Genomic DNA, 20,409 nt, shown 5'->3' with positions numbered 1-20,409 from the left:
ACAATAAACTCCACGACTTCTGGCAAGATTTTGAGAGCAGATGTTTCTTATTGCCAACATATACCGTTTATCTAGTTATTATATATATATATATATATATATATATATATATATAAGTTTTGGAAATAAAATATAATAATAATAATATAATAATAAAATATAATAATAGTAATAATAAATACAAAATAAGTTTGGGAAAAATGATTGCGTATAAATTATATATATAAACATATATGTATATATATATGATTTTTTATTTTCATATATATAATTTACACGCAATCATTTTTCCAAAACTTATTTTCGAACATCCGTAAAGAGTAAGTTTCTCAGAATCATTGGGGTAGTGAAGGCGCTTGCTACGACGTGACTAATCTGCTGTGACTTTGGTTTATCAATTTTTTTATTTTCTTATTCTGTATATATTTGAATAATAAATATTAATGGATCAAGAGTGGAAACAATTAGTTTCAACACACGCAAAAACCATTTGTGAATCCTTTTTCGTGAAAAAGCGACATAATCTACAATACAACCTACAAAAGAAGGATCAAGTTACGATATTTCGAATCAAAATAGGGCACACTGAAGGAATTTACCCCTTTCTGCTAATAAAGTAGCCTGCGAAATCTGTAATTCTCCGATATCAAACAGTCACTTTATTTAAACATGTCCAAAATATAATACACATTTACACACATTACGGATTAAATACAAAATGGGTAGTTCTCTGAAACACAACATGGATAAAAACAAAATACAAAATATACTCAAATTTATTAACACGTTCTCTGCCAAGCCGCTTTTGTCCGACATAATCTCCACGCCATTTCTTTTTGTTTTAACACAATGTGTGTCATTACATCTTCAATACATAAATAATTAGTTTGTTTAGAGTAGTTATCGCATGTACTTTTTAAGGTACACATGGCGCTGCGATCTGTTCGACTATAAATGACAGTTTATGCATTCCTTGCTTTAATAAAGTCAACCATTACGTGCAATCAATGATTATCGTATATAACAAACAAATTTATGTGCTTTATTTTATAATGCTTCATTTTGTTAATTGAAATATATATTTTACAGAATTAAATTTGTCATAAAACTTATGTTTTCAATGCATTAGCCTGTTGACATACCATTTATTTCACAGTTACTGCGATTAGGAATTTTTCAATTGGTATAATTTCTGAGAAAAGACAGAAACATTAATATTTATTCCGTAACTGAATAAACTACTGGGATGCTTAAATATTAATGACAAGGGATTAGAATTTTACTCCAATTTTGAAGAACAAAATAACATCCATACTTAATAATTTATTACTAGTAATTTTCATCACTAGTCGGACTCTTGAAAGTACGATAACGGGTTAAATAAATATGTCTACGTGTACCATTTATCGTACACGTGGCCTGTAGATCAAGTTAAATATGTGCCACAAATAGTGCACGTGGCGCGAAACATGTTAAGGAATTGAAATTGTTAAACTAATTTAATGAAAAATGTTTTCGTCGTTAATATTCAAACAGCTGATGGAACGTTAAATGTTTTCTAAAAAAACACACATTAATACGTCTCATTCGACGAATATAATGTTAATTATGCCGAAAAACAAACCAAAAGCACAGCAGATTCGTCGCTCACAGTAATTGGCTCCGCTACTCTAATAAGAAGATCAACCTTTCGGTGCTTCAACAGTCCAGGGGATTTTTAAAGCGAACCAGATAATCGAAGCGAAAGTCGACTTTAAATCGAGCATAATGAAGCAGAAATTAGTTATAACGTGACTCGTCTACGCGAAGGGCAGCGTAAAAAAAGACGCTTTCAATGGAGCACGGTATCAAGCACGGCCTTTATATAGAAACTTTTCAAAGAAGTATCCGGGAAGTACTTTACAGGTTGCGTTTTTTTATGTGTCATCGGCGTGAAAGATCGCGTGGACGGCGAAGCTCGCTAAAGTAGTTCCTGTTGAGCTGAATTTAGTTTCCCGCGACCTCTGAATCCGCGTCGAGTGTTCAACGCGATACCGCGGTCGCTTTTTTCTCAAAGGAGTTACTCGAAAGAATTGAATAGAGGTTGGAAACGACGAGGAAACAACCTATCGATTGTTCGACTAAAGAGCTGCCGCATCTTAACCTTCGGCCGGTCCTCATTCTTTCAACTTAACGTGACCCCCAGCGTGTCAGATTTACGTTATCCTAGCAAATCAATATTGTAAGAGGCAAACAATCTTTTTTACGAAATATTTTACACGATGTTCTTTTTACATTCTTCACGTAAAATGAGACGCCGGTTAAACAGCTTTTTTATGCTCATCGTAGCGAGCGTTATGTACATTCGCGTTTCTTTCACGGTTGTATATTAACACCTTTTTCAAACGAAATAACTGTTTTAAAATTGGTCTAAATGATTTTAATCCTTTGAAAGTGTTACGCCGAATAATATGAGAACCGAATGATAAAGAAACTATGAAATGATGTTTTTTTGATATTTTTTTATTCGAGTCTATGGTATAAATTTAAAAAATGCATTTTGTTGATCTCGGTAACTTGTATTCGTGTTGAAAGTTTTATTGAAATCGATCGACGCATAATTAGTGAAAGATGTAAAAATTACCTGTTCGATTTTGATATTTTCGCGAACTTTAAATGTTAACAACTCATAACATTGTTTTACGTTATATAATTTACGTTTATGCTTTTTATCGATAATAGTATATTACATTAGAGAGTATTATACACAGAATTATATTACAGAATATTGTAGCGCGACGTTAATTTTAAGATTTTTTTGTACATAAAATATTCGATACGTGACGAGTTCGGTACTCCGGCGACGCTCGGTGGCCGTACGCGCGGCAGAGCAGGTACCGAGAGTCATAAAAGTACGAGACTCGGTACCTCATTGGTCAGGGCTGGATCCCAAAATGGGTATAAAAAGGGCACTCTCAGCTAGGAAAAAACAGTCTTGCGACAATCTTTGAAAAAGGCAGTGTAGAGAGTAGATACGGATAAAGTTGACCTCTCTGCCACCTTTGAAAAAGACTAGTATGGAGTAGAGAGTAGATGCGGATAAAGCTGACCTCTCTGCCCACCCTTTGAAAAGACTAGTAGGGAGTAGAGAGTAGATACGGATAAAGTTGACCTCTCTGCCACCTTTGAAAAAGACTAGTAGGGAGTAGAGAGTAGATGCGGATAAAGCTGACCTCTCTGCCCACCCTTTGAGAAGACTAGCAGGGAGTAGAGAGTAGATACGGATAAAGTTGACCTCTCTGCCCACCTTACTCAACTCAGTCTGTATCTTGGTAGATAGGTGTTACGCCTTGATCCGCGCCGCGACCGAGACGACCCGTCAGTCTATCCGTGCGAGTTCGGTTCTCTGTACCAGTTTCATAGCGCAGTAGTTAGAATCGTGTGTATATTTGTTTTGTTTTGTGTAAATAAACTGTTTCGATAAAATAAAATGTTACGATATAGAATATTCTATATACAATTAACTGCGTACTCTTCTTTGTTAAATTGTCGTAAGTAACATTCTAATAAAGCTTTAAATTAATCAAATCGTTTTTAAATAAGTGAGAGCAAATAAACAAAATTACATTTTAAACTCTATGATGCCTATACAGTATTCTAGCTTTACTTGGAAGGTAACAGAAGTGCCATATCCGAAATGTTTTAAAATATCTTAAAAAATAGATAATACATTTTAACTAAGAACGGCGGTGTTCTTCATTTAAGAAAATAAGTCATAAAGTCCGAAAAGAAATTTTCCAAATAGCAGAAAAGCATTCTAGAACATAAATAGTATGAAATTAACACGTGGACGGGATGATGGTTAAAACCATTTTTATAGAACTCTGTAGTTGAATTCAAATACCGTGCACCGAATGGTTATCTTCTCGCGAATGTATTTTGACTTCGCTCAGCCGGTGATTCTGGGAACAATGGCATTTATTTGGGGCAACGTGTCTTTCGATTTTGTATTTTGAGGAATGGTTATAATCGCCCTCGGATTACATTGTGCACCTGCTCGATCGCACGAAGACCGAGAAACACGAATCTTCGACGGCCGTGTTCCACTTATCCGGAGCGTGTCAATGCGAAAGTGCATCCGTCGTGTTTGGTGAATATCGATCATAGGCCTTCGTGCGATCGGGATGCCCGCTGGTTTTCAGGAATAATTTTTGTCTGCCGCGCCAGGTAAACAATTAAAGGGTCCGTATCTAGACTAAATATTCGAACGAAAAATATACCGTGTATCCATGCAAGGTATTTTTAGTTAACTTGACGTGTTCGTTTCAACGAATCGTAGAGATCGAAGGAACAGAACTGGTGACTTTCTGATACGCGAGGACAAGGAGGGAATTTAATCAGACTTCACACGATCATAGAATCATTACTCTAGCTGTTAGAGTGATTCATAAATTAGTTTATAAATATATCAAAACCACAAATGTTTTAATGATCGCAGAAAAGACATTCTGATTAACCTACCAACGCACGGATCCAAAGAAATGAATATTTTGTTCAGTTTTATTTTTATAAGCTCGAGTGACTTCATAGATATTAAGGGAGTTGCTTCGTTTTGCGATGCTATTATAAGTTGAAAATAACTTCAGAATAGAAACTTTCGCGTAGGTTCTATGAAAGCAACTCAGGCATTGGACGTCTAAACGCGTGTAAAATTACAGAGAGTGCAATTTTTTACAGGAGGCTGCGCGGGAATTGCAACGGAGGACAATCCCAAGGCAAAAGATTCCTACTGTATTCCATATACGCATGGGGATTTGCATTGTTCATCACGCTATTCTGTGTTGCGGGTGACAAACTATCTTTTCTGCCGGACAACGTCAAACCGAACTTTGGGCAGCTGAGATGCTGGTTTTCAAGTGAGTTAACGAACCGAGAAGGTTTGAGTCAAATTGAATATTTATTTATCGGGCTTTAAAGTCGCCTTCGTTTTTCTTTACGTCGTCTTTTCACAGCTGCTAGTATGTGAGTAAACTGAAAGGCGACGGAATATATTCACTTTCGAAGAGAAAAATATCAAATTTTATAATAACGAGAAGACTTTGTTCAGTTCAATGTTAAATTAGTTGCCGCTTACACTTATCATTTTGTTCAAGTGCAATTAATTGCGATTAGTTAAGTGGTACAGACTAGATTTTTATATTTAATTAAATTCACTTCGAAGTAGTATTTTTTCACAAATATTATAGGGGAATGTTTCTTTGACGTTTTAACTAAGTCATATTTGAATAGATATTACTTAGGCGCCATTGAGATCAACGTAACGCGCCAATGCAACCATTTTGCTGAATAAATATTTCAGTAAGATAACTTATACTTTACTAAGTTCAGAATGACGTAGGAAAATTCATTTTCAAATTTTATGTGCGCATAAATTTTGAGGAAACCAGTATTTCAACAATCTACACTTCAATAGACAGAATTGTAAATTCGATTGTTGAAAGATTTCTTTAAACAAAAAGGTAGCATATGTGTTAGGTAAATGGGATAGAAAAGCTGATGGTACAAAAACATTACCCCTTTGCACTTGAGGCTATTTTCACTCTGAAATGAAAGCATTTGCTTTAAACCACAGTATATACATTCAGAACGGTTGTTTCATATTTGATGTATTGAAAATGTCTGCTTACATAAAACTTATAGTTTTTAACAATTGATCTAGTGCGAAACACTTTAATAATGTCTGAATTCTTTTTAAAAAGAAATGGTACAGCAAATATTTGATGTCGTCGTTAATAAAACCATAATTGTTCTTGACTTTACATCGTGTATCAAATTAGTAACGTTCATTGAAAAATTATGGAAAACTCTAAATAGTGGAATGAGGTATCAAAATGGTATTTAATCATTCAAACAATAGAAATGTCAGTAAAATTGAATTCTTCCTTAAATTAACGCAAATGATTCTCACTTTATATGTTATTAAAAATTCTATTTACTTTTATATCAATATTTTTTTATACATGTATGTGATTAGTTTTATTATTACAATTATCTTTATTATTAATTACAAATTTTTTCATTTAACGTTTTATCGTGCCCTGTTTAATAGAGTAAGTAATTAGTTTTATTATTACAATTATCTTTATTATTAATTACAAATTTTTTCATTTAACGTTTTATCGTGCCCTGTTTAATAGAGTAAGATATTTCTAGTTAAATTAATATTTTACTAGATAGCAGTATTTAAAGAAACGGATTCTGTTTCTTTTGAAAATTAACACTACTTGCAATCAGTAGTTTGTTATCTATTATCAAAAACAAAATGTTAGACTGTACTAATATATGCTCCCATCTTATTATACAGAATATCCCAAAAGTCGCTCCCTATCGAAAAATGAGAGGTTTCTGAGTTATTTTTGTTCATTAGTTATTAACGAAAGACAGCAACCAATTAAAGGCGAGATCAATAGGCGAGAGGAATTGGGTTTTGCACGTTGGCTGGGCCACCTTGCGCTAATCGAGTTCGCCTCTCATTGGTTAGTGTCTTTCGTTAATAACTAATGAACAAAACCGTGGATTGCATTTGCGCTGAGGTAAAAGTTACATCAAATCACCTCAGGAATTCCCCATTTCCCGATTGCGAGTAACTTTTGGAACACCTTGCATAATTTCTTATATATTAGATAACTTTCGCGATGAATAAAGTAAACAAACTAGCGAAATTAAATGTTGCTTAATGCTAATATTACGAAGGTATACAAATGTTAGTAAATTAATTTGCCTATAATGACATAAACGTTTATGGTTGAATGATCGATCGGTAAAGTGTTAAGATATTAACCAACATATCCATTTCGGTGAGGAACGTTCTAATAAACGTTCCATTGCTCTCTCAATATTTTAATATCGAATTTCCGCAGCTCCCCTGTATGTAGTACATAGAAATAAAGCACGGTTGGTTTATTGGGTATGATGTCGTTGCATTTATCCGCGATTTATTTCACAATGGGGTCTAGGATACATACCTTTCGCTGCAGCAAGATTGCACTGTTTTTTTCATATCCGTTTTATACGTATTTTTCATTTCTCGTTGTTCTGAAAACAGAGCTTTTTCAGGAAGCTTTCATATCATTGCACGTGTGCAGCCCGCGAATTTTCGCTCGGCGAATCGGAATACCATCCTCTCTCTCCCTCCCTCTCTCTCTCTCTCTCTCTCTTCCTCTCTGTCTCTCTCTCTCTCTCTCTCTTTCTCTTTCATTCTCTGTTTCTCTCTCGCTCACTCATTCATTCTCTGCTTCTCGTTCTTTTTCGTTCTCTCTCGGGTGTCTTTAAATTTCTGGAATTAAAGCGACATAATGCGAGAGCCCTGGTAAAAGAACAACCAGCGAGGCTCCCCCAGGATTTCCGTCCGGTGGAAGGTTAAATTGCGGCCGCGGGTTTCGCGCTTTTCCAGATCAAATATTGAATTAAGGTTGCAGCTTTCGCCGGATTTCATTCACGTCCTATTCCCGTATCGCTACAGCGTTTGCAGAAATTCCGTTGTACCGTGAACACAGATTGCCGCGGCTTCGTGACACCCGTTTCGATGGAAAAATTCTTCTTCCAGAAGCCGGTACTTATTTCCCTCTCGACTAATAGGATCAGATTTCACTCGGAGTCTACGTTTTTCCGTCTCTCCTCCCTCGCAGACGAAAAACTTCCACCGGTATTTTTCTTTTCGCTGCGCCGCGGTCCCGCTTTCTCGAAAAATAAGTCATTCTCAAAGTTTCAATAGGGTAATTAAAAACGTGATGTTTAACACATGGTCTTTATAGCGTTTAGATAAAATTCCTGATAGGTATATGCGGACTATAATAAATGCAAATTTGCACATTTCTTCGGATTCTAAAATATGCTGTTTTCTTTTTTTAGAAAATCGATTCTTAGAACGAAACGCAATTTTTAACATCGAAGACTTCTCGTGCTTTCAGTATTATAAATAGACTGCGAATTTTTGTGAGAAATAAAAGTCTTATACATTGCTTGAATGAAATAAAAAATGCATAGGAATTTATTTTTTGTCTTAATAATTTTAATAAGTTGCAAATAGTGTAGCAGAATATTGAAATTATTTTGGTACTCTTACTTACCGTATTTTATATATACTTTTTATATTTTCTGTACTTTCTGTATGTAATAATAGTTTCCATATTTTATACACATATTAGTTTATATAATAAATACAGTTCTAAATAATATAATAGTACCTTCTGAATTTTTTTAGTGCATTTTTTATATAACGTTCAATGTTGCATCAACTGCTTGATTATTAGTAACGAAGACATTTTTCGTTAGATCAGTCTAAGAATTTCAATTTCCTTAATAAATTTGAGTTCCTTTGCATTTTGTTATAATCTATGTTGTGTTTCAAAGAGTAACCCATTCTCGTTTGTAGGTTGCAGATTATGTTGTCTTTTTTCGAAAAAGAATCCACTTATGGTTTTCGCGTGTATTGACGCTAATTATTTCCATTCTTAATCCTATTAATACATCAAGTGTTCTTTGGCTCGATTGTTGTATAATTATTTGTCACAAAGTTATAATATATCAAATATCAACAATTTAGCGATCTTTACATTCGGATGAAAATTATAAAATATAAATGCCTTTATAATCGTAAACAATTTTTAATCACTGTCATTGCTCATTTGAAAAACGAACGTACGCCTTGCAATAAAAATTAACGTCACCGTAAATGTATTTTTAACTCTATGTCTTATCAAACCTCAAACATATTTCGTAACTTTGAATTGTTCACTATAGTTGGAACACTGTGCCATGTCCAAATTTGGTTAAGTCCTCATTTGGACTCAGTCTCGAAGTATTTCCCAAACACAAATCCACAAAACGCATTCAGATACGTATCTCGACCACTGCGTGACTATTCAGCGTAAGCTTTGCGAATGACACAGGGCTTCGCCTCTGTTTCACTAAGGGAGTGCCGGCCATTTAACCAATTACACTAATTAGTTTGTGTGGGTGGACGACGGTTCTGCATGAAATCCAGTTTTAAGAATCACCTCGTTAAAGACGACTGGAGGCTAAGTTTTTTATTATCCAAATGTCTCGCAGCTGCTTCGTTCCTTTTTTTCCGACTTTCCTTGAATCCAATAGCAAGCAGAACTTCGTTATAATTGTCTGCAAGGTCGGATCTCAAGTGTTACTTTATATTCCCTCTTCGGAGAAGGTATTCTGTCGAGGATTCTTTGTTACCATTTTCTTTTGCAGTCGCAAAGACAACGATGTAATGAAAAATTGTTTTTTAACATCTACTTTGACTTGTCTCATCTATCCAATATCATGGCCAAATGTATTTCATCGTCGGTGTATTTGTTGAAAAAATTATTTAGAAGTAGAGTCAAATTAAAAGCAGCACTGCATATACATCGCGGAAATATAATTGGAGAATTAACAAAGTTAATTAGGAAAACATCGTTAAAGCATTAAAACTATGTCGAGGGCGATAGAGCTTATTAAACAAATTTTTCGAACCGTGACACATAATTCAGCTCTTCTTTAATAACCCTTTTAGCATCGAACGACGATATATCGTTGCGCTTCCGTGAGAGCCTTATTATACTCATCAGAAGAGATCTGTGTTTAAGTATAACTTCATAAACTGTTAAAATGGTTCATATTCGATGCAACACAAGTGAAAAAATGTTTATTAGATCAACTTTTTGTTATATCTTATATTGTTTCGTGCCGAGGATCTGTATATGTCAGAGTGATAAGGTAGAAAGGGGACACGGGATATCCCTCGGATATCCGTCGACACGAGATAGTTTCTCTGGACCGTAATCGCAATCTTTACGATGTTTATGATAGTTATCAGAAAACTCAAGTGGCTCCCGTGCATCGACGCTACGAGCCTAAAATCTTTTTTACTCTTTCTTGATCCGTCGAACGTGCAGTCAGTATGTGTATGCATGAGTAAGCATCAATGCGAATAAATGGCTTGTATAAGTAAAAATAAGGAAATATTACACATTTTTAGTGGACAGAGAACTAACTATAAATATTTATAATAACACTTATATTTTTTAGTGACGTATTACCAGCTGCACGATCCTCTTGGGTATTAGATTTGTCTGACGATTGCCGTGCATCATATTCGATGATAATGAGGATAACGTGTTGCGTTATCCTTTCGTTTTGATATCCGACACCAGCTATTTCATTGCAAATGATTGCAAAATGCAATGTCTATACACCATACTATCAGATATGTATAAAGCGATGACCAAACGATGATTTTTTCCATGTGCAATTACGTTTTGAAAAAGAGAAATTACTTTGTACGATTTTCATTATGTCATATATTTATGTTATTCTTATGATGTTTAACAAATATCGAAACTCCATTGGTATTGATTTATTCTTCATTCCTTTCGCAATATGCTGCTTTTTGAATTTTGTAAATATCACGCCTACTTTGGTTTTTACGAGCATTTTCGCAAACCTCTACAAATTCGTCGATTCGGCCCGGTATTGTTCGCCTAGGTACGCTCCTTTCGCTCAGTGCTAAAAGGGTTAAACAGAAATATATTAATATTAGCTATTTCTTCTAGCCTCGTTAGTGAGAATATGTTGAACTCTAAATACACGAATAGTTGTAATTATACCGTAGATTTGTTAGCGAAATAAACACTGTTTGAATGCAGCTGGTTAAATAAAAATATACCGTTTCTTTAAATAATTTAAATAAAATCGAAATAATATTTTTTCCAATTCTTAAAATGCTTCTATTATTTCTGTCTCACATGTATGGAGCCTGCAGAAGTATATCAAGTTGAATTTTGATGTCGTATGTTACAGACAATATGTTCGGCGAGTTGATATTCTTCAGGTTACCAGTCGCGATCCAGTTGACGTCGAACGTGGTGTTCTTCATTCTCACGTCTGAACACTGTAGCAAGGTGAAAGCCGAGATAAGCAGGGTGACCGACCCTTCGGATCCCAGGAGCAAACGATTTCACGCTGACAAAACCAAGTGAGTTTATCGACTGCGTTTTTAAAACACTAACACAAAGCCAAAATCAATTCCCGGCTATGTAGGAAATACATTGGAGATTAAAATTAAACGACCGCGACTCAACGATAAAGTAGTCGACGTTTTAAGCTGTTGTAACTTACCGAAAGAAAATCGGAAAACGATCCACACCGGCTTATCTTAAAGGGCGAAACTTCCGGTTTTTACGCAGCTAAGTTATATTTTCGAGAGTGTTTTTAAATTATGAACTTAACGAGAAAAAGATAACGCTGCGCTCCGGGCACACCTTTCACTCAAAATGTGATAAAACGGTGAAGAAAAATAGTACATAAAATTTTGTGGAGCTGTTGGAAAGTGGAAACTTTGGACTTCAAATCTATCTTAAACTTTGTAGAGATTTTTGTCTTCGGTTGCCCAATTACATTCTAATGCAAGAATATTTTTGGAAAGTATAAACGAAGAATTGAAAGTAGTGGCTCTGATTTGTAATGTAAGTTAAAGTAGAGTGTTATTTAATTTTTGTATCTAATATTATAACGTTTTTAATATCCACATTTTGCCACCCAAAATATATCGATAATAAATATAAAAATATAAATGTACTTCTTCGTGTGCTTCAATCAAATATATTTTATAAAATACATTTCAAGTGAAGATAGAATCATTGTAGCCTTCTAGCTAAATTGAAATAGACTGCTTTTCAGTTACTTTGTATCAAGTTACACTAGGTAAAACTTCTACGGATGCAATTTCGGCAGTTGTTGCATTAATTTTTTTTGCCATTGTGTGTGCTTTAACCAATAAACATATTTATGAGATCAAAGTAGAGACACTACCTTGCAGAATAAGCACAAGTCGATTTTTGTTGGTTAATTGTTCATGGATTTAGGACAAGTAAAACATGAACAATTTTTTTCCTGCGACATAGGAATACTTTAATTTGTATTATCAGCGTACTAAATTTCTTTTCATTGTATCCTCAGTGAAATATTTTTTGGTAATCTGGACAATGAAAAATGAAACTCTATACCACGTAATCGACACCGATAAATCATTGACCAATTTTCATTCACAAAATTACAACAGCTCGAACTTGATTAATGTATTCTCTTAAATTGCGATAAACGCTCAGCATTTTATTCACACCTGAAATATCTATGTTGTTCCAACGTATAATAACATTTACAACATCAAAGAATCTTTGTATGTTTATTACAAATCTCACTCGTGATAAAGCAGTTCTGTTCTCATATTTTAAATCTTACAAGTTTTCTTTATCCATGATCCCGTATTCTTAATAAAAAAAACTTCTTAATAAGAAAAGAAAATCTTGATAAAAGAGTTTATCATTGTACATATTTGAAAGGAGGTGGTTTAGTTAAAACAATAAGAGTTGTTATGATATCTTTAAATAAAATAAATAACACAAAGACAAATACGACGCCCTTAGGTCTTAAGACCCGTTGGTCTTAAGACATTTCACATATCTTTGAAAATAACAAAGATATTCGAGATGTATTCTGTACAAATGATTACTAAAACTTTTTCGTGTCACCAGATTAATCATGAACGTAAAGTTGTTCATCGTGATGGGGATCTTATGGATTGCGGAGAGCGCGTCCTCCTTGATGAACACTTATTCCTCTTATGAATGGAAGGAGTTAGTGTTTTATTGTTCCGATGTCTTGAACTGTCTACACGGTTTGCTGATATTCATCCTGTTCGTGCTGAAACGTCGAGTGTACCAGGCGCTGAAGAAACGGCTGGGGTTTCAGGATTCGAAGAAATGCAGCAGCCAAGGGACGTCCACGATCCAAGATCCAAGCAGAGTGAAGAAGAGCGCCAGCAACAGCACTCTAACGTCGAGTTTCGCGGTTAGCGTGGCACCTTGACCGATCGACTACGGAACACCGCTGGAACCAACGGGTTGCGTTCTGTGCACCAAACCGGGCATACATCTCCCCGAGAACCGACCAAATATACTTTTTGTACCTTGCGATACTTTGTTTTCCCCTTATTTTTCTATTACTTGTTTCTCTTTCTTATTTTCGTCGCTGTATATTATTGACGACGTAATAAAGATTGACAATGCAATGGACGAGTTGCCTGGTTGTATCGCGTTCTTTGTTCGCTTACACGAATAACTTCAAACTTCCGAAAAGCTGGCCAGTTAAAGCTTGTGATTAAAATTTTACGATTAAGGCGTTAATTGTAGTTTTGTTCCAAGAACAAAAATTTCGCGTATCGCTGGTCACCTACGATGAAAATTCGCATGAACTTTTATGATAAACGGAGCTGCACCGAAAAAGAGGTAAACGAAATCCTTCACTACATAGAACCAGATATTTTCTAAATATCGGAAATTAGAAATTATAACAAGCGATTAGCGTTATTTGTTATGTCGTTTCCATCTATTCGTCCTGACGTCAAGAATTTTGCACAAAATTGTCGCTGGTTTAATTTGTTTCACATTAAGGATGGTCCCCATCATCACCCTGCTAACTTCAAATTTATTCATAAGACATAAATCTCCGAAGTTTCTGATTTTTTATCTATTTTTTATCGCGAAATTACCTTATAAATATGTATTTCATAAACTATTCATCAGATCGAGTTAATTAAGTTTTTATTAGAAAACTTTATTGTTTTTCTTTTTAATACAGAAAGGATCAATATAAGAAAATTCACTTGATCAAAAAATCAATTTCCAAAAAACTGAGAGTTATAAACGAACTTCAATTTCGTAAATTTTTACCCGAATGGTTTATTCCTCGGTAGCGTTTAAAAATGTATAGAACACATATCCATAATCCTTGCAACCTAGTCTACAAAATGAACTTTGATTCAAGACGGTGTCTTGAGAATTACCGACGCGTTAAGAGGTCGCGTTAATAAATCTGAAAACGTTAGTTCCAAGCCTTAGAACTTAGCGAGCTTCGCAAGCTCCTTCACCATTCCAGGGAACTGTGTAGACCTTGCGAAGACAAAATCACGGAGGAAAGAGCCTGGGCAGGCTGCTGTTCGCGCGTGTAAGTCGACGATGTCGGCGGGAAGAACGGTAAGCTTATTAAATCGCTCATCGTCACCGTGCCGAACAGAGAGCCTTTGTAATCATTGCAAAGAGACGCTTTTCGCCGTAAAAGTTTGCTCACCTCCAGCTGCATCAAGCACCACATCCCGCAGGAATATGGATATTCTTAATAAATTATTGCTTAACCGGTTTTGCTCGTGATCTTACATTTTGATCGTAAATTAAAGAGTACTCGCGTGCCAGTTGGAGTGATCTTTTTCTATCAAACATGAAATTTGACTTCAAACGTTCACCTCTTTCAGGTTCTTTTATTTTGCAAGACAAATGTATTGCCCCTTGCTAGGAAGATAGTACAATGTCTATCGTGACAGGAGGGTGTCATCCCGCTCGCTCTGTTTAACCAGCACGCTCGCAGTATCTACTTGTCTATAACCTCCCTAAACTTCCTCCACTTCTATTGATAAATAGGACGACTAAAAACATGTCTTTTGATGAGCGCATAACTTACCTAATGATAAAAAATCTGGAATAAGAACAAAATGGAAATGGTTAGGGAGAGATCGCGGAGAAGCGAGACGATGATGGGAGTCAGGAAACGTTGTTTGCTTATAATCGGCCAATCTCTCGTTTTCTGGAAATTGAAGCTAATAGGAAGTGATTATTTTTGCCAATAAAGGAAACGCGTTTACTCTACTTCTGCGAGGGCGTTAACAACGACGAGTTGGTGAGAATCTATGCTATACTTTTCTGTGCGTCATCTTTCCAGCAAGGGACAGTAGGTAATATGGAACATCGTCAAGTTTTTACTTTCCTTACCGCTACACTGTATCCTAAAGAATGAGTTGTCATTGGTTGCCTAAATTATTACTAAATGAGGAGAAACAATGTATATTTGTACTGTTCGTAAACTTCGTAGATGCTACAAACTGAAGTTTCAGTTTCCAGTTTTTCAGCTGTCATTGGTTGCCTAAATTATTATTAAATGAGGAAAAAGAATGTATATTTGTACTGATCGTAAACTTCGAAGAACCTACAAACTGAAGTTTCAGTTTCTCCTCGGACGAACGTAAAAAAGTTTTCTACAAATGTACCATTTCTGTTGTCAGATATTTTTTCGAATCACGGTAACTTTGTTTTTGTAATGTTTGTATGGTTTCGTTTATTTTGATGTTGCTGTAGAAGTATGTTTAGACTGCTTTTACCGTGTGGAACGTATTTTTGTACGTAGTGTATACTAGTTTTCTAGGAGTAGCATATTGTGTCAATAGTTGAGCGTCGGTTGGATATTCGTTATTGGAAGTGAAACGTTTTTATTTTTCACAGCAAGCAAAAATTTTCTGAATGTAAATCAAACAGTTAAAATCTTCCGCCACGAATCAAGTGAACGGATAAAAAGTACCGCATCTTTTGCGAGATGTGCGATACTTTTGACAAATATTTTACTGTTAAATTCATGGTTTCTGTTAGCAAAATTAGCCATTCCTCGCCTTATTTGAGTAGTTAGAATTAAGACCTGTTTATTACGGTAATAAAATTGATAAAAAGTGTAAACGATGCATAATACTCATTTAACGGCGGTAACTATAAAACCTAAATCCGTACATGAATCTCTATATGTAAAGAGTATCATTCACGTGCTTAATCTGTAGAAAACCTTAAAGGCTACAATGAATTCCAGAAAATAAAATATATTTGTTTATTCGTATCATCTATTTAAAAAATGTCTGCTTTCATAACGAAACTTCGGTTTCCACAATCCTCTTACTATCATTTCGACACATTTTAATTTTTCTACGTATACCTATATGCAGTCAGTGCACACTCCATTCCCGATTTTTGACGAATTGTCAATACTTGAACTGTTACAATTTCGGAAATTGTTCCGTGTCGCACAACAACGAATTTGGATCCATTTTAAAGCTCGAAGCTTCTACTTCCGCAATGCGTCATTCATTTTCCCGTAACATGATTTTGCATAACATAACAGGTGAAAAACTAGCAACACGCCCTTATTGGAAAATGTTGCAAGCTCAAATCACTGGAAATATACTGGATAATTTTTGTCACGGCTGATCTTGATATATATGTCACAACTGAAGTCTCCCTTCAACAACGACCCTTTAAATATTGACGCACGATTTATTTTAATAACTCCATTAAATTTCGAATGAAAGGTGTACTCGTTATTTTACAGTAATATCGAACTTGTTCCAAAATTCCGTTTCACCAAGTTTTGAGAGCGTTATTATAAATGTTAGAATCTGTGGTATATTTATTCGGGAAACAATTTTGTAAACATTCTTGACTCATCTTTACGGAACTGTAATAGTTCAAATATCGATAATTTATTCAAAATGTGAAGTTCAGTATACTTTTTATACTGACCGTAGGTGGATACAGTTAGGAATCAGTTATTTCGTCTCTCCCTTCGGATAAATTGATAAAACTAGCAATTTCAATCAACGCGTATTTCACGGATTATGAATAGTATTGCAGTAAATTATTCGATGAAAGTTGTATTTTCTCCCGATTTTAGAACGGTTTGCATATCGTTCCAAAGGAACGAATCCAATTCACTCTCTGTTGTTTTATTGCCTTCATTCTCCTCTAGATCGAAAGATATCTGCGCCAGTTACCGGTTCGAAGACTCGCGGTTTTCAAAAGTCGTTTTCGCCGTCACTAATTTTCCTGTCTCCTTGGAGCTTCGTCTTTGCCCGCCTTAGGTGAACGGTCATGTTATTTTCTCGCGTCTGTTCCTTACAGCGAGATTATATAGAGTTTTTATCTATCGAATGAATCGTCTCGCTTCACATTCAAATTTAACAATCTACGCCCCTCTCCGCCCGCATGATTTATTGTTAAAAATATCGCGTAGATATAAACCAGTTTTCACTGTTTTGCTACAATGTCGTAGCAACGATCGGGTTATTAAATGCACAGCAGAGTCAGTAACTAGTATCATCATCTTTAATACTTATCGTACGGTAAAATCTATACTATAAACAATAGCACTCTGTATTTATACAGTCATCCTCTCGCCCAGCAAACAAATGAAATCAAGAGTACTTCTAGGTCAATTAATTAATAGTTTAATTCACGCGCGAATGCATCTCCTCTGATCTCTCTACCAATCGATTAATTAACTCTCTGGATCTAGGCACTGCATTCTTCCATTCTATTATACATGCACGGATCATGTGCAAATATTCACGTTGTACACTCATTCGTACATCTCTCTCTCTAATTAATCGTAATCGTCAGCACCAGAAGAATTTTACAAAAAGTACACAACGCATACTCGACGCACGAAGTATTACAAGTCTAAATCATTGCTAGAATACACAATGTGAAAACAACTAAAATCTATATACAAATCTTATCTTACTCCAACGAGACACCGTGTTTTTCGTTTTCGTCAATCATTACGTTAAAAATGTTCATTTCCATACCTACTTCTTTGTCAAAATAATGTCTTCAAATTCGTGGTGTGTAGAACAAAGTTGCCAAATGTTTACTGATCAAATAAACTGTAATTAGCTTATTATTATTTAGTGTAGAAAACACTTGTTACTTGAATACTAAAACCGATGTGTATAACAGCCTGTTGTTTTGTCCTTTTCAAATACAATGGAAAAATTTACAATGAATCAATATTGAATGATAGAATGTTTTAACTATATTTTCTTATACATATATAATCTCGCATATTTTATATTTTTTGCGTTTGAAACCCTGTTCTGTGGTTCACAAAGTTGGTTAACAAAGTAATATCTGAATATGAATCTGGCTTTAGTTTATGATAAACAAGAATACAATGATTTCCTTCATGACATCATAGTTTCATCTGATTCATATATGGAACCATGATGATGAAAAAAAATGATTGTCTATTATCGGGTTATGTTGTACGATGCATTAAATTTCATGAGTGATGCGATATTGGCAACTTTCCCCTAAATTCCACAGTTATCAATCTTTTACAATCCTACAGCGAACGTTTTTCAATTCATCGCTTTAGAGATGTTTACAAGTATATCCCTCATAACTTTCCCTTCCTATCGCAGCTAGCAAATAAATGGATCAATCAAGAATTAATTTTGCATAACGCAGTCACATGAACTTAAGTGTAAAAATTAATTCGCTAATCTATCTTCATTTTGAGAATAATCTCAATAACTTTCTCCCCAATGGGTTTCTAATTTATTATAATGGTTTTCTAAATCTCCTCGACGATTTTCTACTTTCTTTCCTCTTCCTCAGTATTTCAAGGTTATTATTCGGCAACTCTAACAAGCTCGTTTGCCGTTCGCAACGATATACTTTGAAACAATCGATTCAATTCCTCGCGTTATAATATATTGTAATACCTTCTACTATGTATGATATAATACATGATATGCATATATCATCGTCAACGTTATCTTACGCCAATCCTCGTTTGGAAAGTTGATATATCAAAAACGATTTCCACTAACAAATTACAATTGTTCAACTGCAGAGGCCACGAATTAACACATACACTCGACAAAACTATTCAAGAACTGATCGTCGCTCTAATGATCCCGACGTAATTTCGTTTGCACTGACCATTTTTTTAAGATTCACGAAGACTATGGTCCGAGAGTTAACGCATTAAGGCACGGTTTAAATTCGATATAAAAATCAGTCGTTCCAATCAAACAGTGTCTACTCATTCCTCTGTCAAGAATCCCCGACACCGAAGAGCGTCCCGCACAAGCTCGATCAAGATTCCCGACCGTAAATAGGAACATAGGCCGCTGGCGCGTTCCGCGAGCCACGACAAACGGAACGGTCCAGAAGAAAAACGGGCCAGGGTTCCGCACGATGACGGAACGATCGGCTTAGCAGCGAATATTTGGAGTAAGTGAATAAAATGGAACACCGGAGACCCTGACGGAGATTTCTCGAGTAGTCCCCGCGGTTAGGCAGCGGGAGCCTCGAGCGAAATAAGGGAAAACGGTCACGTTTCGACGGGAAGAGTCTCTGCCTCAAGGCTTCCTCTCGTTTGCGGTCTCCTCGAGGTCTGGGTCCTCGTTGATGATAGAGATGTCGCGCATAGAGGGTCGCCGCGTCTTCCAGCCATCCGGAGGCGTGACCGGCGTGGTGGTTTTCGTGAGCAGCTTCGGACCTGACAGGGTAATGATCACGGCCCCCGACGGCGCCATCATTAGGATCGACAGCACGCACATTGTCATCACTGTCTCGGCATAGTAGACCTGTTCGGGGTCGTCTGGGTTGACTTTGTCCAACGTGGTCGGGGCGAGAGCCGCCTGCACCGTCGCCTTAGCCATCAAAGCCAGCGCCACGAAGATCTTCTCTTTGAGATTCAACTTCGAGCCGATGCCCACCAGGATCGTAATCACGATGCGGATAACTATGGCTGTCAGCAGGCACGCAACTCCTAGGTACACTGTTTTCGGGTCGAGTTCGTCGATCTTTATCTGGGCACCTGTCACTGCGAACAGGATCGGCTCGCAAATCATCCAGAAAATCTCGAAGGCTGTTGCTACTGGGTTCTGCAATTAAATAATTAACTGTTAGTCCGTTATAACATACTTCATGTTGATGATGGAGAGAATTCATTCTGATTAGTGTAATAGTAATAGTAATAATAATAATAATAAATTTCGTATTAAAACAGTACTGGATTTAGTATTATACAAATAAGAAACAGACCTTCTACGAGCATATGATCTCGAAGCTAACAAAACTGACAATAAAATATTTTTTATTTTAAACATTAAAAAATCAATTTTCCGAACAACACAATAACGATTTTTGTTATAATTTGTAGACAAAGTAAACATTACGTAAGTTTATTACAAGGAACATGAGATCGGTAATAATGTCTTCCACCTATTAATAATTCCAGTTAGAAAGCTAGAAATAATAAAACAGGATCTTTAAATTCTTCCAATGTGTTCACGGTTTTGTATTTGACTTATTTATTTCCGTCATACATACACAATGTTCGCAGTTTAATCGTATAATAAATGAAAGAAATTTATTTCATTGATTAAGATGTTTATTTCGAACTCTTTTACTTTGATGCAGAAAGAGGAACGCTCCAAGGTCATCTGAAAATAACACAAATTACCGTAAAACTAATTACACGTAATTTGTTGTTCATTAATGAATGCTGCTTGTTATTTCATAGAAAATGGTATCAATTTCTCTACATCCAAAAATCCTTAATTTAACAAAGTATTATAATCACAATTATAATATTAGGTTGGTGAATATGAAATATCGGATTTTTAAGCGAGTACATAAAACTGCATATCTTTTTTCAAAAGTTAGAAAAAAAGATATACAGTTTCATATATTTACTTGAACATCCGACATA

General features: G+C 35.5%; 2 protein-coding genes across 4 annotated transcripts in view; one reads left to right on the top strand and one right to left on the bottom strand.

Annotated features, from left to right (window-relative positions):
- LOC144476553 (G-protein coupled receptor Mth) overlaps window positions 1–13,109 on the top strand; it is a 55,656-nt gene extending 42,547 nt beyond the window's left edge. For all 3 annotated transcript variants that reach the window (XM_078193650.1, XM_078193648.1, XM_078193649.1), the window contains exons 9-11: window positions 4,717–4,895; window positions 10,837–11,011; window positions 12,570–13,109. In XM_078193650.1, the coding sequence (XP_078049776.1) occupies window positions 4,717–4,895; window positions 10,837–11,011; window positions 12,570–12,903 (688 nt within the window). In that variant the 3' untranslated portion in view covers window positions 12,904–13,109. The remainder of the gene's footprint in view (window positions 1–4,716; window positions 4,896–10,836; window positions 11,012–12,569) is intronic.
- A 2,536-nt stretch (window positions 13,110–15,645) lies between these two features.
- Nha1 (Na[+]/H[+] hydrogen antiporter 1) overlaps window positions 15,646–20,409 on the bottom strand; it is a 266,381-nt gene continuing 261,617 nt past the window's right edge. Inside the window, exon 10 of the mRNA XM_078193764.1 lies at window positions 15,646–19,579. Coding sequence (XP_078049890.1) covers window positions 19,052–19,579 — 528 coding nt within the window. The 3' untranslated portion in view covers window positions 15,646–19,051. The remainder of the gene's footprint in view (window positions 19,580–20,409) is intronic.

The sequence above is a fragment of the Augochlora pura genome, chromosome 10, assembly GCF_028453695.1.
Source record: "Augochlora pura isolate Apur16 chromosome 10, APUR_v2.2.1, whole genome shotgun sequence".
NCBI classification, from domain to species: Eukaryota; Metazoa; Arthropoda; class Insecta; order Hymenoptera; family Halictidae; genus Augochlora; species Augochlora pura.
The sequence above is the reverse complement of the archived record's forward strand: the minus strand, read 5'-3'. Positions and strand labels throughout refer to the sequence as shown.